Below are 23,838 nucleotides of genomic sequence, written 5' to 3'. Positions count from 1 at the left end.
CAAAAAAAACCTGCCTAGGCTGAGTTGAGGTCCCACTGCCTGTTTGAAGACATCTCCTTGGAACCCACCCTGTCCAGTGACAAACTGATGAGTGATTAAACAAATTTTGGTATATTTATATAATAGAATATTTTTTGGCAATAAAAAGGAACAACGTACTCAGATGTGCTATGATACACTTTAAAAGAAGCCAGTCACAGTTCACATATTGTGAATTTTTATTTCTATCAAATATCCCAAATAGGCAAATCTATAGATCTAGAGAGTAGATTAGTGGTTTCCCAGTGCTAGAGAGGGGTGGAGGGAATAGGGAGTGATTACTAATGGCACAAAGCTACCTTTGGCTAGATGAAAATGGTCTGAAATTGATTGTGGTAATGGTTGCACCACTCTGTTTATATGCTAAAACCACTGAATTGTCATTTTTTTTCAGTCCTAAAGATTGAACCCAGGGTCACTCTACCACTGAACTACACTTCCAACCCTTTTTATTTTTATTTTTTAATTTTTAAAATATTATTTTAGTTGTAGATGGACATATTTATTTATTTATTATTTATTTATTTTTATGTGGTGCTGAGGGTTGAACCCAGGACCTCACTCATGTGAGCTACAACCCCAGTCGCCCCAGCCCTTTTTATTTTTGAGACAGGATTTTTCTAAATTTCCCAGGCTGGTTAAATTTAAGATTGTCCTGCCTCAGCCTCCCAAATCTCTAGGATTTCAGGCAAGTGCCACCACACCTGCCAAGTTTACCTTCCATATGGCTGACAACTCTCTATTATGAAAATGGATATGGGGCTGGGGATGTGGCTCAAGCGGTAGCGCACTTGCCTGGCATGCGTGTGGCCCGGGTTCGATCCTCAGCACCACATACAAAACAAAGATGTTGTATCCGCCGATAACCAAAAAATAAAATAAATATTAAAAAAATTAAAAAAAAAAAAAAAAGAAAAAGAAAATGGATGCCTGAAAGGACTTTTACCCAAAAGGAGGAGAACTGATGCCAGGTTTCAAGGCGTTTGAGGACAAGATAACTGCCTTGCTTTCGGGCAGCGTTGCAGGCTGTGAACTGAACACTTTAAGACCTGGTGCAGGAGAACCCCAGGGCCTTGACTCACATCAATCAGCCCACACTGCCAGTGTGCTGCGGGAGCCCTCTTCCAAGATGCCCTTCTAATCACTAAGCCCGCAAAGTGGGCTACTACCCAAGTTCCCTGTCTCTAAATAAAATACAAAATACAATGTTCATAGAATAACATCTTTTCAATATTTTGCAAATCTAGGTGTGTGTAAGTACAACCTGGTGTTTGCACAACAGCGAAATCAGTCAATGACGCTTCTCAAACAGCATCTTTGCTGTTAAGCAACACATGACTATGTATCATTTTAAAGCAGTTGTTTTAATTAAACAGCCAGATCCAGGTGTGGTGGCTTAGGCTATAATTCCAAGAACTTGGGAGGTTGAGGCAGGAGGGTTGCAAGTTCAAGAATAACCTGGACAACTTAGTGAGACCCTGTCTCAAAATAAAAAATAAAAGGGCTATGAATGTAGCTCAGTGGTAAAGCACCCCTGGTTTCAATGTCCAGTACCACTAATAAACTAATTTATTAAATTAAATGGGCTGGGGATGTATGTGGTAGAGTTCTGGCTTAGCATGTGGGAGGCCCAGTACTACCACCCCACCAAATTATAGAACCTTATGTATCGTATTGCTTCACTTATATTTAATGGAAAAAACCCAAACCCAACTTTTTCTGTGGATGCAAAAGACACTCTATCACCAAACTGACAACAGGAGTCCCTGTGGAAGGCAGAGGGATAGGATTAATCAGGGAGGGGCATAGGCATATCAAAAAGCCTTTTTGGTGCATTTATACTGAATTATGGATTTCCAACAAACAAACAAAACAAGAAAAAAAGAGAGAGAAGGAGGAGAAGAGAGTAAAGAGAAGGGTATGGGAGGAGAAGAAAGGGGCAGAGGGGAGAAGGGAGGTAAGAAGATTTAAAACCCCCAAAGGACAGAGGCTGGCTCCATGCTCAGCCCTCCCTACCTCTGGCCACCCAGGACTGCCCTCTCCACACTGAAGTCAAAGCAAATACAGTGCCCACCTTGGAGCCAGACAGAAGGCCAGGACATTCGGGTTAGAGGTGAGGCAGTGCCCTAGTTAGAGGTGGTTGCAATCTAAGCCCGTTGCAGCAGCCAAGGTCCTGCGCAACAGTAGACAGAAAGGAGAACTGACGGGGTTGCAGGGCATCTAGAGGTCGCAGACAGGCAGCACTGGTTTGTCCAAGGACCAGGGAACTTGGGTAGTAGATGTGGAGGAAAGAGTATGTTTGTGGGGATTTCAGGCAGTGATTCATTTCCTCATGAGCAAATGTGAAAGGAGCAAAGGTTGAGGTACTAAGGCTCAGGCTAGCCCAGGTGGGACTGTGCCAGGAAAGATGGAAGCATCCTGGAAACCACAAGACTGGCCAAAGAAAACTGGGGAGGCCCCAGGGAAGGGACAAATAGGGACCTGCCCCTTGATGTTACATTCTTATGGTCCTGGAAGTTTGCTTCTTTTCAGTCTCCTTGTTCACAAAAGGATTCTCCATCTTTGAAAGCAAAAAGCAGTGGAAGAGGTTCCTGATTGGAACAGTGTAAGGATGCTGGAGGTATTCTTGGGGACTGTGGAAGATGTTCCACAGTTCCATGGTATGTTCCCCTGTACTCTCTCACTGAAGTGCCTTCTTTTTTTTTTTTTTTTTTTTTTTTTGAGAAAAAGGAAAAAGAAGGTCTATTACTTTGCTAGCAAAGGAGAAGCAGAGGGGACTCCTGTCCCAAAAGGCTGTGATTCTCCATTGCCTCCATTTGACAAATCCTTAGTAAATCTTTTCCACACATCCTTACCACAGTAATCAGAGTAAGTGCATGTTTCAAACTTCTGAATGCTTGAAGCTAATACCTCAACTGTTAATTACTGTCCTTTAAGACTGATGGCCTTAAAGTATCAGTCATGACTCTTTGCCCCCATAATCAACATTTCTAAGATGCAAGACTTCTATGTTATTCAATCTGATTTTTGCAATTTTCCCCACTGAACGCTTCCAATGTTTGCTAAACTCAAGGAAACAACATTTATAAACTAAATCTTCTTTTTTTTTGAGAGAGAATTTTTTTAATATTTATTTTTTAGTTCTCGGCGGACACAACATCTTTGTTTGTATGTGGTGCTGAGGATCGAACCCCGGCCGCACGCACGCCAGGCGAGCGCGCTACCGCTTGAGCCACATCCCCAGCCCCTAAACTAAATCTTCTGATCTTCCCTCAGAAAGGGGGAAGATGGAGACATACTGCAAAGTGGACATACTTGTGCTAAGGATTGAGCTCAGGGCATTATGTGCTAGGCAAGCCCTGTACCACTGAATTACACCCCAGGCCTGCCTTGATATTTCTTTTTTTTTAATATTTATTTTTTGGTTGTAACTGAACACAATATCTTCATTTTATTTATTTATTTTTATGTGGTGCTGAGGATTGAACCCAGGGCCTCCATGTGCTAGGCAAGTGCTCTACCACTGAGCCACAATCCCAGCCCCTGCCTTGATATTTCAATAATCTATGGTTGCTGGGAAATCAGAAAACAGCATTTGTTAAAGGTGTATGAAATAAGCTGGGCATGGTACTATATACCTGTAATTGGAGTGACACAGGCCAGTCAGGGCAATTTAGCAAGATCCTGTCTCAAAAAAATAAAAAGGGCTGAGGACATAGCTCAGTTAGAGCACTGTCTAACGTGTCAAACCCAGGGTTTAATCCCCAAACTGTAGTGTGGTTTTGTGGGGGATTTCATTATTATGTAAATAAATACATGAGAAGCTCTGATTGAGGAAAACTTTGGCTCTTTCAAGGAGGAAATTTGTGATTCTCTAGAATAAGGCTTTTCAACCTCAGCACTATCCACATGCTGGACAGGATGATTCTTTGTTGTGTGGGGTTGTAGGATATTTGATAGGATCCTTGACCTCTGCCACATCAGTTGCCAGCATCCCTCACTTCCAAGTGGTGACAATCCAGAATGTCTCCAGACACTGCCAAATGTCCCTGGTGGGCAAAACTGTCCTATTTGAGAATCATTGCTTTGAAGATTAGACTCTTTTTTTTAAAATTTATTTTTTAATTGTAGGTGGACACAATATCTTTATTTTATATTTATGTGGTGCTGAGGATCGAACCCAGTGCCTCACGCATGCTAGGCGAGCGCACTACCTCTGAGCCACAACCCCAGCCCCAAAGATTAGACTCTTGATGTTTTTTCAGTGGCTTTAGAATTCTGTTTTTTCCTGCTTCTATGTAGTTGTGATTAATAGGTTCATTTATTGATTTGCATTCTACCATTTCATGAAAAATAGAATGAAAAGCATGTGTGTGTGTGTGTGTGTTTGTGTGTGTGTGTGTGTTTCAGTGGAAGCAGAAGATATATTCCTTGGCTTTGGGATGCACAAGAAGGAAATCTAGACAAATATATCAAAAGGGTAAAGAATTGTTCTATATCCTTAGCAGGAATATTATCCATTTTCTGGGCCCTCTATAGTTTTCAGCTAAGAAACCCGCCACACAATTCCACAACTCTGCCACTCCTTCCTTGCCAAAGTCCCACTTCACCTGAATTTGGCTATTTGTCCCCCTACCCCAGCCTGGCTCTCAGCTCAAGCTCTTTGTTCAGCCTGCAGAGCTTTCCTTTCACTCTGCGAAAGCAATAACTGCCCTTCCTCCAAGACCCAGCATCAAGCTTTCCCTGGCCCATCTCCCATCACCCATCTCTGCCTGGCCCAGGCCCTTTGGCACTGAGCAATCTGGCTCCTGTCCAGGCTAATCTGCACTGCCTGGTAAATCTTCTCCCTTCACCCACCATTTCAATTCCTAGAAGGCAGAGAATAAGCTGAAACTAGAAGCTACTTGAACATCCCCCAACCCCCAGACCAGCTCTGTGCCAGGCACTCACAGCTCCTCAAGCCCCTTGCCTTGAACGCGGCATTCAAATTCTGCCCAAGGTTGCCCTTCCCATCTGGTTTCCTAATCTCTTCCCGACACCCCCCCCCCACCCAAGTCTAACCACTTCTCCATCCCAAACCCCACTTCCATTTAAAGTCCTCCAAGACTCAGCTGATCGTGGCGCTCCCAAGGTGGACTTAAATCTTTCTTCCCCGCCTTCAGCCAACCTTCTCCCTTGGGGAAGAAAGGCCAGGGGGCTGTTTATCTTTGTCTTCACAACTATTCCTCAACTTCCTTCGTCACGGGACTACCTACATTTAATCAAAGTTTGTTGAATGGAACAGGGAGCAAATGAACAAATATCCGCGATCCAGAAGCAAATATCCTGTTAATGACCCTGAAGGAATCCCTTCAGAGACAGCCCTTTTGGTTGTCAATGTCCCTAGACACGCGATGACCGTCTCTAACAGAAACTCTCTTAAGCGCCTGCAGGAGGAGAAAAGGCGGCGAAGCGAGCAGAGGCTGCCCAGCCGAGGCGGGCCATGTGTCATATGATTCTACAATCACATGATCCCTAGAAATGGGGTGTGAGGAAGGAGAGGAAAGGGGGAGGAGAGTGAATTGAGTAGAAAAGAAACAGCATTCCAGGATGGCCCCGCCTCTACGTCGAGAGATAACCAATGGGAACGTGGCAGCCCGCATTCCTGGCCAATGGAAACTGAGATGGGCGGGTCATCACGCAAGAAGGGCCGTAGTCGGTGAGCTGAGCCGCCGGGGCTACCCAGAGTGCGCGGACCCCGACGCAGGTAGGAGGGCGGCGGCGAAGACCTCTCCCCTGCTCACACCAGAGGTCTGGCTAAGGAGTGTGCACTTGGGGTTCCTCAGAAATCTCATCCCGGAAACAAGAGTAGACCCGCTCATAGAAACTCTTTTGGGGATTTCTGGGTTTTTCTTTTTTGGGGGGTGGAGGGTAATTGCAGAGATCCCCATTAGAAGGGGGCTCTTTCTTTCCCCCAAATGCCGGGAAGCTGCAGCCCTTTCCCTCAAAGCAAGGAGCAGCCCCTCTTTGAGCCAGCTCCACCCTTTACAGCAGGTGCCTGCTCTTTTCCCTTCTGATGATGGTGGGTGGTCCCCTGCGGCGGCTAGAAGTGGGTAGACCCGCCTCCGATCCCGGAGCTGCGAGGGGCTGGAAGTGGGTCTCGGGAGTGGGGATTGAACTCATGGGTTGCGTCTGCCTTACTTCCTCTCTTGGGTGCTGAAACAAGCCAACTTCCGCCTCTCCCCGCCACTTTTTCCTACCCCTTAGCAGCTGAGTTGGCTCACCTTTTGGGAAATTTCACTCCCCTTGGCACTGGAAGTTGGGGGGTGCCACCTAGTGGAAGATTACGGAGTTAGGGGTTTGATGAGGCGCCTGTCCTCTGGCTGATTTAGCTGTGTGGAGTGGGAGTCAGAGAGGCCGCCGCTGGAATCCTAAAGGGTATTGGGCCTCCCTTCGCAGTCCCTGGTTTTGTGTGTCGAGCATGTAAGTTTTTTTGTGTGTACTCGTTTAAAGTAATACACTATATTCCCTAACCTCCGGATAAAAAGGAAGGAAAATACAGATCAGTCACTAGGGTGCCAGATTCACTTCTGCAGATTGGCATCCCTTCTGGCCAGCGCATAGTGACAGTATCCTGAAGGTTGAGATTAGACGTCCAAGGAGCAGGTGGGGCTGTCTGTAGATGCTTTGCCTGAGACCTGTGGGGCAAGGAGAGAGGGTGAAAGGACTAGCCTTCTGCATCCTGATTTGGCCCAGAGATGACCTTTTAGGGATGTTGAGTTTGAGTGGCTGGGTGGGATTTCCTGCCTCCACCTCTGCCCTGTGTCCACACATAGACGTTGGGAATTGAGGCACACAAACAGGGAGCAACTTCTGAGGCCTGCACTATCCGTCCATGGCAATTCTAGAAATAAGACCCAAGAGTGATTTCCAGGCAATTCCTGTATCCCACCTCCCCATTCTGTCCTGCCTGGTCCACTTGCCCAAGAAACACTTCTGTCCCTTTGGCTCTGCTAGTACCTCAGATTTTTATTCCCCCTGGGGCTTGGGTTTCAGTCCTAGGTAGTATTAGGGGTGCCACTTGTGATATTAACCCATGTCTCAAATGCTCTGGAGCCCTCAAAGCCTGTTATCACCATGACATGTTACATGGCACGGATTTGTTACTTAGCATCATTGAGTTTCAGTTTCCTCCGTTGAAAAGTGAAGGTAAGGGGCTGGGGTTGTGGCTCAGGGGAGAAGTGCTTGCCTGGCATGCATGGGGCACTGGGTTCAATCCTCAGCACCACATAAAAATTAAATAGGGGTATTGTGTCCACCTACAACTAAAGAATAATTTTTTTTTTTTTTAAAGAAAGAAAAGTGAAGGTAATCACCACTATTTTGGATGGTTGTTGCAAAGAAATGAAGATAGCTGTGACTGGCTTCCTAGAGGGTCTCAGGATATTTTGCTCCCCTAGGCAGGGTAACATCACTCCACTGCCCCATGGAGCTGGTTGAGCCAATTGGGGGAAGACTTGTTAGGGAAGTGAGAGGCTGCTGCCCCAGAGACTGAAGGCTCAGTTCCTCCCGCTGACTCAGATGGGCAGCCCATGAGCAGGCAAGGTCTTTACAAATGCAACTGAGTTTTGCTTCCAGGGTGGGGGTTGGGATGTGTTTGGGGAGTTCAAAAGGGCCATGGTGGTGGTGGGGGCTCAAAGCACAGTTGTCTCAAAGGCTGATTCAGCCTCTTACCTGAGTGGAGAGGGGACAGTTATGGGCAGGTGGTGACTGTCCTCTGGGAAGGCAGTCCAGACTCCACTGGCCACCATACTTCCTTTTTCACAACTTTCTCAACCCTGTGGTTTCCCAAGTGATCATGTAACTGTTCCACTCTAACCAGGTGCAGGTGGAGCAGACCTTAGGCAAGAAGGCAGCTGGAGGGGTTGGCTGAAGAAGGGGAGCCCTGATTTACCCTAGCAAGAACAGAGAGCCACAAAAACCACACACCTTCCTGACTTTCATAAGCCTGAATCAACACACCCATAGAGACTCAGGTGTCAGTCCATGGCTGGGGAAAGAGATCCATACATACACTCACGTCAACATGGAGCTCATATAGACACATGCTCATGATAGGCATGCGCTGGTGTATGTGTGACACCCATATAAGACACATGTAGGAAGCTCTCAAGTTACATCTTTCTTCCTGCTTGAACAGGAGAAGCTCAGCAAGTCTCAGCATTGGACCTTGGCTTGGGGAATGGTGAATGGCCTCAGAATTGAAGATGGTATGGGCTTAATTAAGTTGGGTGCCAAACACTCCTTGGTATTTTGCAGGCAGACCATGTGGATCCTGGTGAGCTGGGTCACATTAGTAGCAGGGCTGGTGGCTGGAACACAGTGCCCAGATGGTCAGTTCTGTCCTATAGCCTGCTGCCTGGACCCAGGAGGAGCCAGCTACAGCTGTTGCAGTCCTGTTCCAGTGAGTGCCCTTTAAGCCAGGCAAGAGTTGGTAGCCTAGATTTTCCCAAGGGTGATCCTGGATTGGCTGGAGAAGGAGGCTAGGCCCAGGTCCTTTGATTTATCCCCTCCCCTCTTTTTCTAGGAAAAATGGCCTACAACATTGAGCAGGCCTCTAAGCAGCACCTGCCAGACCCATGCCCACTGCCCTGCTGGCTACTCCTGCATCATCACCATCACAGGCACTTCCAGTTGCTGCCCTTTCCCCAAGGTGAGTGTGTCACTGGCTCCAAGGAGGGGTTTAGATCTGCATTTACTTTTCCTGTACCTTCCTGTCCCGAGATAAAGGACCTTGCCCATGCAAGCTTCTCTGTGTCTCATAGGCTGTGTCATGTGGGGATGGCAGCCACTGCTGCCCCTGGGGCTTCCACTGCAGTGCTGATGGGCAATCCTGTTTCCGAAGACCAGGTATGGCAGGGGTGCTGATGGAGGGCAGGTGGTGGGCAACATTATCCTGGTGTGCCCAGAAGCCCAGCCATCTGGGTGGCCCTGATTCCTGCCCTCGTGTCCTTATTTGTGTGGTATTTGTATTAAGCAAACCTGTGCTCTGGACAGAGGGGCAGCTCTAGGAGGGGACAGGAGAAAATGCAGGATTCCTAGGATTGTGGGGTTGGGTCCCACTGGACTGAGTTAATGCCAACTAACTTTTAGTAGATTCTCTGCTTCCAGTCATCTTTCTGAGGCAGGGACTGGCTTGTCTGAGAAGTGGGCTAGGGGATCCTGGGAGATCATTAGAACTCCAGTGCCAATCCCGAGGTCCCCTGTAGCTGGGCCTGCAGGCCCTGGTGCCACCGACTTCTTGAGTGATGGGGGAATACCTTCACCAACTGGATTGGTAGAATCCTGGATCATCCTGTCCACAGATAACAACCTCTTGGGTGCTGTCCAGTGCCCTGGTAGCCAGTTCGAATGCCCTGACTCCTCCACGTGCTGCATTATGCTTGATGGCTCCTGGGGATGCTGCCCAATGCCCCAGGTACAGGTTTGGAGAGATGGAGGTGAATGGAAGGTGGTGGGGGCAGAGCTAGGGGCGGGGATTGAGGGAAAAAGATGGAATCAGGACCATCTCTTCTCAGGCTTCTTGCTGCGAAGACAGAGTACACTGCTGTCCTCATGGTGCATCCTGTGACCTGGTTCATACTCGCTGCATCACACCCACAGGCACCCACCCCCTGGCAAAGAAGATCCCTGCGAAAAGGACTAAGGGGGAAGGTGAGGAGGTGGGAGAGCATAGGACTGGGATTGCGGGCAGCTGGGAAAAAGTTCTCCTTCACCCTCGTTTCCCTCCTCATACCTTGCTCTTCTTCTAGCAGCTTTGCCCAACTCTATTTTGTGCCCTGATGCACAGTCCCAATGCCCTGATGATTCTACCTGCTGTGAGCTGCCCAGTCGGAAGTATGGCTGCTGTCCAATGCCCAATGTGAGTAAGGGGCTAGAGCCAGCTTGGCTGTGTGCCCATGGCCAACTGGCCTGGACAGTGCTTTACAGGGGCTCCAGGGGCTGAGGCTGGTTGACTGGTGATGAGAGCCTGGCTGACTCAGGACTTGTGCTGCCCCCTAGTGGGGAATTGGAGCAGTGCCAGCTGTCAGCCTGAATACTTGTGCTTCCCTGAGACTAGAAGTCAGTCACTAGACTTACCCCTGTCCCCACCCAGGCCATCTGCTGCTCTGACCATCTGCACTGCTGCCCCCAGGACACTGTGTGTGACCTGATCCAGAGTAAGTGCCTCTCCAAAGAGAATGCTGTGGACCTTCTGACCAAGATGCCAGCACACACAGGTACCAGAGGCAAATCATAGACCCCATTCCATCTGCACTATGAGGGCTCTCCTCTAAGTTATTTTAGGAACAGAAGTGGGGGTCAGTGCTGATGGACGCAGAGAGGGACCAGGCAGCTGTAGCCCCCTTTCCTCCACACTGGCCTTGCCTTTGGTTCACTGTGGGGTGGCATAAACTGTACCCTCCATCCTTAACATCTGCTTCTAGATGTGGAGCCCGCAAAGTGTGGTGCACCCTGAGGGTCCCTAGTGCCACTGCTGATTTGTTCTCTGCCTACCTCACAGTGCAGGAGGTGAAGTGTGACATGGAGGTGAGCTGCCCAGATGGCTATACCTGCTGCCGCCTCCAGTCAGGGGCTTGGGGCTGCTGCCCTTTTACACAGGTACTTGGGAGCAGTGGGTGGGCTGGGTTGAACAGAGATGGCAGCTGGCTAGACTCCTGTGCCCACTGGCCCTTCTCCATCCACCCTAGGCTGTATGCTGTGAGGACCACATACATTGCTGCCCAGCAGGCTTTAAGTGTTACACAGAGAAGGGAACATGTGAACAGGGGACCCTCCAAGTGCCCTGGATGGAGAAGGTCCCAGCCCATCTCAGCCTGCCAGATCCACCATCCTTGAAGACTGATGTTCCCTGTGATAACTTCACCAGCTGTCCCTCCTCCAATACCTGCTGCAGACTTTCTTCTGGGGAGTGGGGCTGCTGTCCTATCCCAGAGGTGCATGGGTAGGGGAGAGCACTGGGGGGACAGCATCATGGTCTGGGCAGGTGGGTGACCAGAATCCTGTTACTTGCTCTTCTATACCCTGCCGAGCCCACAGTGGCACCCAACTTTGTGATTTGTCTCCAGCTGTAGGAGCTATGAGCAGGAGAGGTGGGCCCTGCAGAGCTGCTTCCTATAATATCTTTTTCTGCCCATAATCCAGGCTGTCTGCTGCTTAGACCATCTGCACTGCTGCCCCGAGGGCTACACATGTACAGCCGAGGGACAGTGCCAATGGGGGAATAAGATAATAGCTGGACTGGAGAAGGTGCCTACACGCCAGTCTTCTCTGTCCCACTCAAGAGACATCGGCTGTGACCAGCACACCAGCTGTCCCGTGGGGCAGACCTGTTGCCCAAGCCTAAGTGGGGGTTGGGCCTGCTGCCAGTTGCCCCACGTGAGTGCCCACCTGCCTGTTATAGGATGAGGATGCTAAGTCCAGTGGGGTGGGGGGAACCACAGCAGTGTGATGCCATTTTGTCACCCAGGCTGTGTGCTGTGAGGATCGCCAGCATTGCTGCCCAGCGGGGTATACCTGCAACGTGAAGGCCAGAACCTGTGAGAAGGAAGTGGATTCTTCCTACCCTGCTGCCCGCCTGGCCCTCGGCTCTACTGTGGATGTGAGGGATGTGGCCTGTGGAGGAGGACGCTTCTGTCATGATAACCAGACCTGCTGCCCATATAAACGAGGGAGCTGGGCCTGCTGTCCCTATCGCCAGGTCAGTGCCACCCCTGACCCTGGGGCTAGATATGGGTGAAGGCTAGGTTCTGTTTTGTCCAACTCTCTCATCCTCCTCTGACCATCCAGGGTGTCTGCTGTGCCGATCGTCGTCACTGTTGTCCCGCTGGCTTCCACTGTGGGGCTAAGGGAACCAAGTGTTTGCGCAGGAACACCCAGCGCTGGGACACCCCTCGCTGGGATACCCCTTTAAGGGGCCCATCCCCGAGACAGCTGCTGTGAAGAGGGGCTGAGGACTGGAGACACACCACAGCCCTTGAGACCCCACTCAGAGGGTACCTGCTCAGGCCTTCCCAGCACCTCTTCCCTTCAAATTCTCCCTGCCCCGCCCCCCCCCCCCCCATTCTCAGTTTCCTCATCACCATGGGAGGTGGGGCCTCAATCTAGTCTTCCTATCAGAAAGGAGCTGTGGCAAATGCCACGTTACAAACTGCCATCCTCTATCCCAATTTCTGTGGACTCTGTGGCCAGGTGCTCTCCCCTATCCACAGGTGTATGTGTGCTTTTGTGTGTGAGTGTGTGTGTGTGTGTGTGTACCCAGGTGCACACGCCTCCAATAAAGTTTGTACACTTTCTTAACAGTGTCTGATTTGGCCACCCTGCCTGCCCTCCCTAGGGGACCCCTGAACAGGGGTGCTCCTCCAGGACCAGCATTCCCCCTCCCCCATAAAAAGTCACACAAGGCCTTAACCTCACCAGTTTTATATTTGCTCTTGCCCACAGCGGCCCCATCACATTACCCCCCCAGTCCCCAGGGCTGCCCCAGCCACCAGCCCTGTAACATGTAACCCAGAGGCTAGTCAGCAAGCAGCACCCCCTCCCAACCCAGGGGTACACAGAATGCCCCTCCCTTCCCAGCCCTCACACTAGCAGCCAAGGCCAGGTCGCCCCTCCTGCTCTCCATAGAGCTTTCTATGTACAACCACGTTTATACAGGCACTGCTTCCCCCCCAGCCCTCCTCCCCAGCCCCTCCCAATGGGAGGCCTGACCCTTCCCACCTCCCTAGGCTTGGAGGCAAAGCCTGGGTCCCTTCCCAAAACATTACCCAGCACATACCACGGCCGGCTCCGCAGGCCCCTGGGCACCCTTCCGGGCTAAGAGTGAGTGCCCCAGCAGCTCCCCGGGGCGCGCAGCCTGGGGACCGGGTGGGGCGGGAGCGGCGGGGGCAGGCCCGGAGGCGGCGCTACTTGACGTTGAACACCATTAGCGGCCGCTCCTCCCGCCGCTGCCAGGGGCTCTTCTTGTCGCCGGTCTCGTCGCCCACTTCTGCCCCCAGCTCGTCCTCCGGGCTGGTGAGCGAGTCTCGTCGCAGCTCGCTGGCGCTGCTGCGGGAACTGTCCCCACGGCTGCGGCCCCGACCTCGGGGCACGGTGGCCGCCCGGCCCTCGGGAGCCGCCACCTCGTCCAGCAGCGGCGTCAGCGAGTTGTCCTCCGGGGAGCAGAGGCCAGTGCGGCTCTCGCTGCTGCTGGGCTCCGTGTCCTCGCTGAGCGCCAGGCGCGGGGGTGCGGGGGGCGGCGGCGGGGCGGCGGGCGGGGCGCGCTCCCGCTCCTCCCGCGGGGGTCGCCGGCGCGCGGGCCGCGCTTCGTGCACGTCTACGCCGGAGTCCAGGCTGGCGTCGGTGCTGCGGCCCCCGCCTCCCGCCTGCAGGTCGATGTAGGAGTGGCGCACCTGTGAGTTGGAGCGCCCATCCAGGGACACGAACCAGGCGCGCGGATGAGGCTTCACGCCCAGTTCCAGCAGCTTCTTCTCGGTCAGCGCCTGCAGCTCCCCGTTGAGCTGCGCCATGGTGGACTCGTTGAACAGCACCGGGATAGTGACGGAGCCGCTGACGGGCGCCGAGCGCCCGCCCCCCCAGCCCTCGCCGCTGCCACCACCGCCGCCCTCGCCCCCAGCGCCCGAGTGGCCCTGCATCAGCGGGCGCTGGGGGTCGGGCTGGGGAAAAGGGCGCGCCGGGCCGGAGGCTGAACCCTCTGGCGGGGCGGGCTCATCGCCCACTCCTGCGGCCCCAGCCTCGCCGCCGAGGCGCACGTAGTGTGCAGGGATCACCAGGGTGGGCATGACGTTGCGGTAGACATTGTCCTTAAGATGGTCGATGGAGCCACAGAAAATGAGCTGCCCCGCCTGGCTGAGCGACGGCGGCCGCGCCAGCTGGTCCACCGACTGCGAGAGCAGGAAGTCGGGGGTCTTGCTTTCGGCCGCCCCCTTGTGGCCCAGGTAATGGTCGAAAGGCGGCGGCGGCGGCGAGGGCGGCTCGTGCAGGAAGGCGGCGGCCCCCGTGGGCCCCCGCCGGTACTCCTCCAGGCCGGGCTCCAGTCCGCCAGGCCCCTCGACGGAGCGGGCGCCCTTGAGCCCGACACCCTCACCCCCGCGGGCACCCGGAGGCTCCGCGGCGGGGCGGCTGGCGGAGCGCGGCTTGGCACGGAAGAAGTCGTCTCGGGAAGCGGCCAAGTCCCTGGAGCTAGAGAAGGCCGAGTGCAGGGGTCCTGGAGGTGGGGCCTCGGGGTCCCCCGACGAGGCGGGCTCCAGGGGTCCTCCACAGATGAGGTGGAGCTGGGACATCGAGGTGGCCTGGTCTCGTTTGTTACCGTCAGAAGGTCCGGAGAGCTGCAGCTTGCGGTGCTGTTGCCTTGGCTTCAAGCATCGCCTCCTGGAGAGGGAGACTGCGACCCTCAGGAAAGACCGAGGGTGAGGGCCAGAGTGGCTGCCTAAACCATGCTGTTGCAGACCGAGGGGTGAAGATAGTTGGAGGACTGGGGCTCGCGCCTGGTGCGTTCAGGAGAGATGGGGGGTCGGCAGGAAAGGGCCTCAGAGAGGTTGTGGAAGGGTTAAGGGTGCAGTGGGAGGCCATCCAGCAGCTGAGGTCCATCTGGGAAACTACATTCTGAGACCCTGGAAGGGCACCTAAGCCAACTAGGAGTGTGCCTGGAGTACCCTGGATATAAGAGCTGGGTTGGTAGGAGCAGCCGCAGAGCAGATTGTCTCTAGAGGGGTCTGGCCTGCAGATCCTACCACTTGTCCCCCCACTCCTCTTAAGCTGCTAGACTTTCTGGTCTTTACTTTTGCACATGCAGTCCTTTCCTGATGGCACTGCAAGGATCAGAATTGTTGGTGCATCTTTGGGCCCCCAGTGCCCAGCACAAGACCAGGCATACAGCAGGCCTCAGATAAAAGGAGGTGGAGGTCCCCCATACACTCACCGGCAATAATAGATGAGCAGACACAGCAGAATGAGCACCAGCAGGGCCAGGGCTGCCAGGATGGTGAGCAGGAAGATGGTATGGTAGGTGCCAATGTCCTGGATGCCTGACGTGATAGTGACCAGCCCTGTGCCAGACAGGGGCTTAGTGTTCAGGTGTGGATGCCCTTTCTGCCTTTCATAAAATGTCCACTCTTCCATCCTTCCCTTCCACCACTGTCCCCTGCCCCAATGCCCCACCACTCTCACCAGCCGTGGGGGAGGCCATAGCAGCCACCCAGTACCCCAACTGGGGGGAGATGAAGGTCCAGTAGAGCTGCCGGCCTTCCTTCCTGATCACACCAGTGCCATTGCGTACCCACAGTCCTGGGAGAGGCATGGTCTCATCAAACTCAATGTCCCTCCACCAACCGCCACCTAAGTCCAATTTTCCTTCCCCAAACTCCAGCACCTGAAGCTCCCTGAGACACTTACCACTCTTGGGGTCAAACCTCCAAGCTGGTATGCTGGTGCCCACAGCCAGGGCACGAGGCTCTGAGGGCACTGGCAGGGACAGGTGAATGGGACCTGAGAGCGGTACCTCTGTCCCATTGCCTGTCAGCAGGTGCACACTCACAGCAGCCAGGGGCATCAGCTCCAGCCAGGAGCCATTGCCTGAGGGAAGAGGACACAGGGCTGAGGTCTAACTCCTGGGGAGGGGAGGGAGTCCCTGCTATACCAGGTACCTAGCATACCTGAGCTGGAGGCCTCGGTGCCCAGGAAGGCAGGGAAAGCCCGCATTTCCTGCTGGGTGCTGGCAGGTGTGAGCGAGGCCCAGAGCTGGCTGTAGGTGGAGCTGACAGGCAGGCGGGCAGCCCGGCGCTGGAACTGCACCCAGGGCTGGGATCGGGCTCCTGGATGGAGAGAGGGACTGCAGTGGCCTATCCAGGGACCAGGGCAAAAAGCAAATATCTAAGAAGGGGGCCGTGGGGTCGGGCCAATTGGGAAGGCCAGGGATGACTTGGAGAGAATTGGGCAGTCCAAATGTTAACCTGGAAGAGATGTGGACCTGAAACCTCCAATCCTGTCTATGTGACCCTCAGCAAGTTACTTGCTGTCCTTGAAACACTGTTTCCTTATAAACCAATAAAATGATGACATTTAAAATGATGTCCTCAGGGAATTAATGTCTCCTTAATGGCAGGTACCAGGCCAGTTCCTGGAATGCAAAGATGAATGTGGCCAGCTTCCCTGTCTTCAGGTTCACAGTCTAGTGTGGTACTGCCCTTTAGGTACCATTGGAACTTTCTACCATGATGAATGATGATGATGACCATTACTATACCCACTAGACGCACATGGCTATTAAGCATTTGAAATGTGGTTAATGTAACTGAGGAAGTGGATCTATTTTTAATTTGTAAGGAGTTGAGGAATTTTTAATTTTGGTTATTTCAATTTAAATAGACACAGATAGTAGCTACTTCATTAGACAGGTGTGTGTGTGTGTGTGTGTGTGTGTGTGTGTGTGTCTGTTGGGGTGAAGGGAATAGACATAAACAGAATTCCAATACTGTATGGTTATAGATAACATTTATTAAGCTTTAAAATATACTGGGCACTGTTCTAAGCTGGATACTATAGTAATCCCTGTAATTAGCATAACAGCCCCTGAGATAGGTTGCCTTTATTATCAATTCTATTTCATAGATATGCAATGGAGGCAGAAGTTTGATAACTTACTCTAAGTCACCATCCATGATCCCAGAATGATGCCTCAGCTCTGGCACCAGGACCCACCCTCTCACCCCCACTCCATCCTGCCTCTTTATTAACTGCTGGGGGCTTCTGACCAGCCCAGCACTGGGAAGGCATGGAATGGAGTCTTGCAGGACAAGTGAGACTCTGCCAGAAAAGTGGGAAAGGACTTCCAGGAGGACTGGCAGGAGAAAGCTCTGCAGCCTGAGGCAGTGGCTGCCTGTCCTGGTGGGTGCTGCCAGCTCTGGGAAGGGTCTGGGCTTCTGCTAAAAGCAGTGAGCACTATGGGAGAGCTGTAGCTCTGGGCAGCAACGTCCATCTGGCATTTTAGAAACCTCCAGGGGATATTTAGAAGCCTCTGGTGCAGGGTCAGAGTGAATACGATAGCCAAGAGTAATTTGCCAACAAGGGTGCAAGCTAAGAATTTTAACTGGGGAGGGTCTTCTCCCACTCCCAAACCCACTGTTGCTCTCTAGTGGTAGCTGGATGGAATCTACCCTCAGCATGGCCAGGCCAGAACCTTTTCCAAACCCTCACTGTCCCCTTCTGCCACATCACCCTGATGACTTGGCCAGGTCTTACACTCAGCAAGCGTCTCTCCTTGCTTTCTACTCCTGAGCCCAGAGTCCCACTGCTTCCTCCACCGAGTGCTCTGGTCCACTTGGCTCTATGCAGGTTAGGGCCTTCTCTGAATCCAGCTGCCTCTCTCCACTGCCCTATTAGTTCTGCAACCATTCCAAGGTTTGTAATGAGGTTTGTCTTTCTACTTGTCTGTGACTTTTTAAGGCAGGGACTTAAGTCTGTGACTTTTTAATGTTCTTTCTTACCATTGTGCCCCTGAACCAGCCACCATGCCTGGCACAGTGCAGATGCTGAAGTATTTAAGTGAGTGAGATTGAAAGCCTGTGGGTAGACAAGGACCACTTCAGGATAGCTCCAGGCCTTGCACTTGATCGGTGGTCAATACCTGTGGAAGGACCCTCTCATGGCCTCCTCACAGCCAGACACCCAGTAAGTGCAAAAATACATGATAATAAAGGTGGCAGGGAAGTAGGAGTAGAGAGAGAATAGAAACCACGAGAAGCCCCAACAGACTATAAACATTTATTGAATACCTTCTGTGGTTTTTTTTTTTTTTTTTTTGCATACTTAATGTATTTATTTATTTGGTACTAGGGATTGAATCTAGGTGTGCTCTACCACTGAGCTATATCACCAGCCCTTTTTAATTTTTATTTTGAAACAGGGTCTCACCAGGCTGAGGCAGGCCTTGAACTTATTATTCTCCTGCTTCAGCCTCCAAAGTCACTGGGATTACAGGCTTGAGTCACTGGATTCAGCACAATTGATGTTACTTACTCCTTGCCTCAATTTGATTAAGACATTATGCTTCCACATATTACACATGAACAAAGAATGGCTTAGAGAGGCTTGGGTGACTTGCCCAAGTGCACCCAGCTAATATGTGTTCAAGGAGATATTTTTTGCACACAGATCAGGGGGAAAGAAGTGGAGTTGGTGTGGGATGGAAGGGTGGGGCTTACCAGGAGAGCCTAGGAGGATGTGCACAAGGTCCTCATAGAGGATGAGGGTGGCTGGCCGCTCGGGGAGCAGGTAGAGGCTGACAGATGCATACACTGCAAGAGGGGTGGCCCGTGAGCTCCAGAAAAACACACACCCCCTTCCAGGCACCCCCACACACCCAAATCCCAGTGGTTTCATCCTCCCTCACCCCATTCTGCATACCCCAGCCCAGGGAGCAGCTGCTGGAAAGCCTGTCCCCTCCACCCCCGAGGGCTATTTTGGGAAGGGGCTGATGGAGGATCAGCTGCTGCCCCCCTCCCAACTCCACCTGCCCCTCCACTCACGGGGCAGCTTGTCAACACGCCAGGGCACAGAGTTGGTGAGGAAGCCAGGGCGGGCAGCAGTGACCAGTACCCAGGTGCCCAAGCGGTAACTGAGAGGTAATGTGGCCACGCCCTCTGAGTCTGTGGTGCCGGCAGCCAGCAAGGTCCGGTTCCCAAACACATCCACGGAGGCCCGGGCCAAGGGCACCAGCTCCCCGCTCACATACACCTGCACCTTGATCAGGATCTCTGTGGGCAAGATGGGGTGAGGGGAGTGAGGAGCCGAGAGGGAGGATGAGAACTAGGGGAAGCCTCAAGATCAAAGGAATGGGCTGGGGATGTGGCTCAAGCGGTAGCGCGCTTGCCTGGCATGCGCGAGGTGCTGGGTTCGATCCTTAGCACCACATACTAATAAAATGAAGATTTGTGTCCACCGAAAACTAAAAAATAAATAAATATTTTTTTAAAAAAAGATCAAAGGAATGGGCTGCTGGTTATGATGCCAGACCAGTATTATAATGAAAGCCAGAGTTTATTTACTTTTGTAGCGCTGGGGATGGAATTCAGGGCTTCCCTTGCACACCAGGCAAGAGGTACACTGAGCCATAGCCAGCAAGTATGGAGTGCTATTATTTAAGCCTAAATGAAGTCTGGGAAGTAGGTGGTGCTATTACTGTATTTCATCAAGTCTAACCCATGCAGCCTTTCACATTTTAATATTTCTGAACTTGAGGTTTATCTGTGATTGATGATGTCATCATTAAAATTGACAGCATTTTTCCTTTCTTTCTTTCTTTTTTCAGTACTGGGAATTGAACCCAGTATTGCTCTGCCACTAAGCTATATCTCCCTGTCATTTTAACATTTTATTTTGAGAAATTGTCTTGCTGAGTTACTGGAGTAGGCCTGGAACTTGTGATTCTCCTGCTTCAGGCTCTAAAGTTGCTGGGATTACAGGCAAGTACCCAGTGAAAAATAATGATGCATCTTACAGTCAATGATGTGTTAAATTCGATAAAATATGCCCTTTCCCCATTTTACAGCTAAACTGAGACTCAAAGAGTTTAGATATATAGACTACAGTTGAGAAATCTGGGATCCAAACCTGGTAGTCATCACTAGGACATAAATTCTTAGCTATTTGACCCTATTGAGGACAGGAAGGGAAATGAGTGCTGAGAAAGGATGAATTCAAGGAGGAGGGGCCTATAGATAGAGATAGATGAGGTCAAGTTTGAAAGGGAGGATGGGGGCCAGTGTGGTGGCCAACACCTGTAATCCCAGTGTCTCAGGAGGCTGAGGCAGGAGGATTGCGTTTTCAAAGCCAGCCTCAGCAACTTAGGGAGGTCCTAAGTAACTCAGTGAGGCCCTGTCTCTAAATAAAATACAAAAGAAGACTGGGGATATGGCTCAATAGTTAAGTGCCCCTGGATTCACTCCCCAATACCAAAAAGAAAAAAAAAAGAAAGGGAGGATGAAAGCTGGGTTGGAATTTGAGTTCTCAAAGAAGAAAAATTGAGGGGCTGGGGATGTGGCTCAAGCAGTAGCGTGCTCGCCTGGCATGCGTGCGGCCCGGGTTCGATCCTTAGCACCACATACAAACAAAAGATGTTGTGTCCGCCGAAAAACTAAAAAATAAATATTAAAAAAATTCTCTCTCTCCCCCTCTCTCTTTAAAAAAAAAAAGAAGAAAAATTGAGAAGGGGACACTAAGGAATTGGACATTCCCATCATTCCCCTCCTTCCCAGAAACCTTTGCACAAGTCTCATTTCCTTCAAATTTAGGGATACACTCTAACCCCTAAGCCTGAACAAGTATCTCCTGACCCCTCCCCTTCATGTCTATAGCTGGTCAGTGACAGTCAGTCACCATGGCAACGCCCTCATTCCTCCCAGGAGATCAGGCAGGGAGCTGGGGCCCTAGCAAGGGGAAGGCAATCTGGAGGGCCCACCAGACTCAAAGAAAACTGATAGGCAGGGAACTGGGATGGAAAGACCTTCTTCTGGTTTCCAGGGCTGCCTCTGCCCCAAGTCCCAGAATAGCCAGGCTGGGCTGGCCTGCAGAGATCCTAAACTCCACTGGCATGATGGGACCCGAGTTTTCCCATGGATTCTCAGGCAGGCTCTTGGATCCACAGCCCATCTACCCTATCGGCTTCCCTTCAGGAAGGCCTTACACGTGGAGCCTGACACTCAACAGTGACAGGTGTTTTATCTCAGGCTTCCAGTCCAGGGCCAGGACCACGCCTGCTGGTGGCATCCCATCCAGCTGTTCACCAGAGCCCACCTCCCTCTCCCCTCCCAGGCCAGAACACAACCCTGTAGGGTGGGGCACACACTCAGCCCACTCTGGTCTCCCCCAACACACAGTAGGAATTCTGAGAAGCTAGAAGGGCCTGGCTACTATCCTGGCTGGGAGCAGCTGGACAGAGCAGCTGGGAATAAGGGACCCAGCAGCCTTAAAAATGGTCACTTGAAGGAATGCCTTGGGCTCAAGGGCTCAAGAGTCTCAGAAGAGGTGAGGGGACTGGGGACACAAAATAGGGGTGGGCAGGTAAAGCCTGAGGAGATATCAGTGCCAAGCTGGGGGTGGGGCAGATGTGGAGCAGATTCCCTTCCCTCAACCTGGGCTCCCAGCCAGCTGCCTGAGAACCCCCTAGCTAGTCTCTATTTCCACCAATTCCCTGGGCTCTCTCCCCTGGGGCGTAGGGCCTTGACAGAGGGACTTTCTAAGAAACTAGGAACTCCTTCTACCTGGCAAAGCCTCCTGTCCTTCCTGGGAAATCAGGGGAGACTGAGGCAGAAGGAGTCCTTCCCCATTCCTCAAAGCCTAACATTCCATACAATGTCTGCTTCTCAGCTTCAGCCCTGCCTCGTTCCAGTAGGAAATGCGACCTCCTCCCTTCATCCGGATCCCACTTCCCTCAACCAGACCCCCCACCCTGCCTTTCCTGCTAGCTTCTTGAAGGTGGTGGTGGGGGTTGAGGAGCAGAGAAGACGGTTTCAGGCAGAGATGGGGCCATCAGACAGAGGAGGCAAGTGCAGTATGGGGTGATGGTGCAGGAGGCTGGGAGGTGGGCGCAGGGCTGGGGTGGATGGAGACAGAAGCACCCAGGCATCGGTGTGGAGTCCTAGTCTCTCCCGCTGCAGGAACCGGCCCCACCCCCACCTCACACACCCACCTTGGCTGGGTAAGGCGCTGGGAGGGTCTCTTCCATTGGGAAGGAGAGGTGAGGTGAGGAGGGGGTGATCCGGGAGCGGGAAGAGGACAGGAGTGGCAGGACGCGGGCTGGATGGAGACCCAGGCACCTGCCTTCCCAGCTGGCACTCAGCATGGCTCCGCGACCACAGCCCAGCCATGCGCCTTGAGTTGAGAATCACAATGTACTCCTTTTCTCAGAGCCCACCAACTGCAGCCTCACCTTCATCATGGGAAAATCAGCTCTTATTTGTGCACCCCAAATTCTAAACCTGGGGGGCCGGCTGGAAGCTGTCAGGCTCCCTGGGCGAAGAACCCCATTAGAGCAGTCGATCCCGCCCACAGCCTCACCCACTCCCCCTTTTCCCCTCCCCCCTTCAAGCTCAGCTCTAGGCGCCCAGCCCCCGTCCGGGCCCAGGGTGGCAGTCGATGCCAGCGCCCCCACCCAGCCGGGGTCTAAAGTGAGGAACCTGCGGGGGGCTGCGGAACCAGTGCCCGCCCCAGCCCGCCCCTGGGCGGGTGTCTTCTGTAGACAATGGCTCAGGCAGCAGCGCCTCGAGGACCAGGAGGGAGAAAAACAAGTCGGGAGGGGGTTGGCGGCGCCAAGCCTGGGTACCCCCGCCCTCCGCATTGTGTCTCCCGGAGACCCCCGCTCCGGACAGTCTCTCCCCCACCCATCACATTCCCCCAAAAGCGCCGACCCTAGGTCCCCTTAGCTCCCCCCCCCACTCCAATTCAGTGAACAGAATGCACCCCAATTCACGAGCACCGCGAAGAGGGGCTGGCGGGCTGGGACCGGATCCGGGGTCGCAGGCCCGCGATCACTGCCCCTCCCGATCGAGACTCACCCTGCGGACTGGGGGGCTCCGGCTGCGACTTGCCGGGAGCCCGGGAGGCGCCGCCGAGCAGTAGCCCCAGCAGCGGCAGCAGCCGCGCGAGGACGCTGGGGCCACTCGGCGGCGGCATCGCGGGGCTCGGCTCGGCCCGGCCCTAGCGGTCCATAGCTCCCGCCTGGCCCATCTCGGCCGGCCCCGCTCAGCCCCAGCTCTGCGCCGCGCCGCGCCGCGCCGCGCCGCTTCGGCTCCCGCTCCGGCTGCGGCGCCCTCTCAGCGCGATTGTCTCCGCCCGGAGCTGCCGTCAGCGCCCCCTGCAGGCCTCTCCTGGTACCGCGGGCCTGCGGGCACCGCCCCCTTGCGGCCCAGGCTCCGCCCGCCACCTCAACACGGCCCGTCTGCTGCCCACCCCATCCTTCCAGAATCTGAGCAGCCAGGGAGTGTTGAGTGTTGAGTCCAATTAAGGGAGTCTTGGGGTTCGTGAAACTTGGTGCAAAATTGGAATGGTTATTGCTTGCTTTCAAAGGGGTACGGTCATGATTGTCTCAAAAAGGTGTTAAGAATTCCCTGCCACTTCTCTCCTCAGACACTCAGAGTGTTATGCAGGTTGGACTCTCTAAAATTCTGAATTACTCAGATCTGGGGACGCATCTAGCCTCAGCCTCTTATTAAGTCACTTGAGAGTTAATTTAGCGTTATGGTCCTCAGTCATTGTTTGTCATGGGAATTGTAATCATCTACTTGATAGGGTTGTTGTAACAATTAAATGAGATGATGATGTAGAATCCAGCACAAACCTATCAGGAGCAGGTGTGCAATAAATGGGGCTGTGGTTGGCCTAGAATAAGGAGGGGGCTCACCTTCCCTTAGGTGATAAGACCCATTCCAGGGTAGACACCCTAGCTAGAAAGTTCTTCCAGCTTTTTTCTCCGAGAATCATCTGTTGGTCCCACTAGCTCTGGCCTCAAGAATGACAGCCTGGATCTTTTCTTTCTTCGCCAGTCATTACACCCCACATTTGAAGAGTAGGCCCAGCCAACCTTTCTTTTCTCTCAGTTCATTATTTCCAGCTGTCAACATCACTCAGCTTCTGCTCTGTATCATCAAATCCTCATCTAACTTGATGCTGAAACCCTCTCTTGGTTGACACTGGCTAGTCACCTTCTGTTTAGCACAACATGGTGCCCAGGAGGGGACTGGATACTCAAGGCAAAGACCTTGTTCC

At 52.7% G+C, this 23,838-nt stretch overlaps 2 protein-coding genes across 6 annotated transcripts; one reads left to right on the top strand and one right to left on the bottom strand.

The window, feature by feature from the left end:
- The first annotated feature begins 5,667 nt into the window (after positions 1–5,667).
- Grn (granulin precursor) lies at positions 5,668–12,374 on the top strand. 5 transcript variants are annotated; one of them, XM_046442793.2, is made up of 13 exons: positions 5,668–5,785; positions 8,338–8,482; positions 8,606–8,731; positions 8,844–8,928; positions 9,384–9,496; positions 9,597–9,732; positions 9,831–9,940; positions 10,175–10,298; positions 10,583–10,680; positions 10,770–11,015; positions 11,224–11,457; positions 11,549–11,779; positions 11,869–12,374. In XM_046442793.2, the coding sequence occupies exons 2-13, from the start codon at positions 8,345–8,347 to the stop codon at positions 12,019–12,021; spliced, it is 1,794 nt and encodes a 597-aa protein (XP_046298749.1). In that variant the 5' UTR covers positions 5,668–5,785; positions 8,338–8,344; the 3' UTR covers positions 12,022–12,374. The 5 variants fall into 5 exon arrangements, with proteins under 5 accessions (XP_046298749.1, XP_046298750.1, XP_046298753.1 ...); XM_046442794.2 differs by lacking the exon at positions 5,668–5,785 and adding an exon at positions 5,806–5,829; XM_046442797.2 differs by lacking the exon at positions 5,668–5,785 and having other exon boundaries at positions 9,834–9,940; positions 10,214–10,298.
- A 386-nt stretch (positions 12,375–12,760) lies between these two features.
- On the bottom strand, positions 12,761–22,778 carry Fam171a2 (family with sequence similarity 171 member A2). Its single transcript, XM_046442791.2, has 8 exons — positions 22,629–22,778; positions 18,603–18,830; positions 18,279–18,371; positions 15,732–15,890; positions 15,472–15,651; positions 15,247–15,363; positions 14,999–15,125; positions 12,761–14,448 (listed from the first exon to the last, which is right to left on the bottom strand). Exons 1-8 carry the CDS (start codon positions 22,744–22,746, stop codon positions 12,984–12,986), a joined length of 2,487 nt encoding a protein of 828 aa, XP_046298747.1. The 5' UTR covers positions 22,747–22,778; the 3' UTR covers positions 12,761–12,983.
- Between the last annotated feature and the right edge of the window lie 1,060 nt (positions 22,779–23,838).

Source organism: Marmota monax, unplaced genomic scaffold (assembly GCF_021218885.2).
Source record: "Marmota monax isolate L192 unplaced genomic scaffold, Marmota_monax_Labrador192_F-V1.1 WCK01_AAM20220418_F8-fsc00205, whole genome shotgun sequence".
Lineage (NCBI taxonomy): Eukaryota > Metazoa > Chordata > Mammalia > Rodentia > Sciuridae > Marmota > Marmota monax.
The sequence above is the reverse complement of the archived record's forward strand: the minus strand, read 5'-3'. Positions and strand labels throughout refer to the sequence as shown.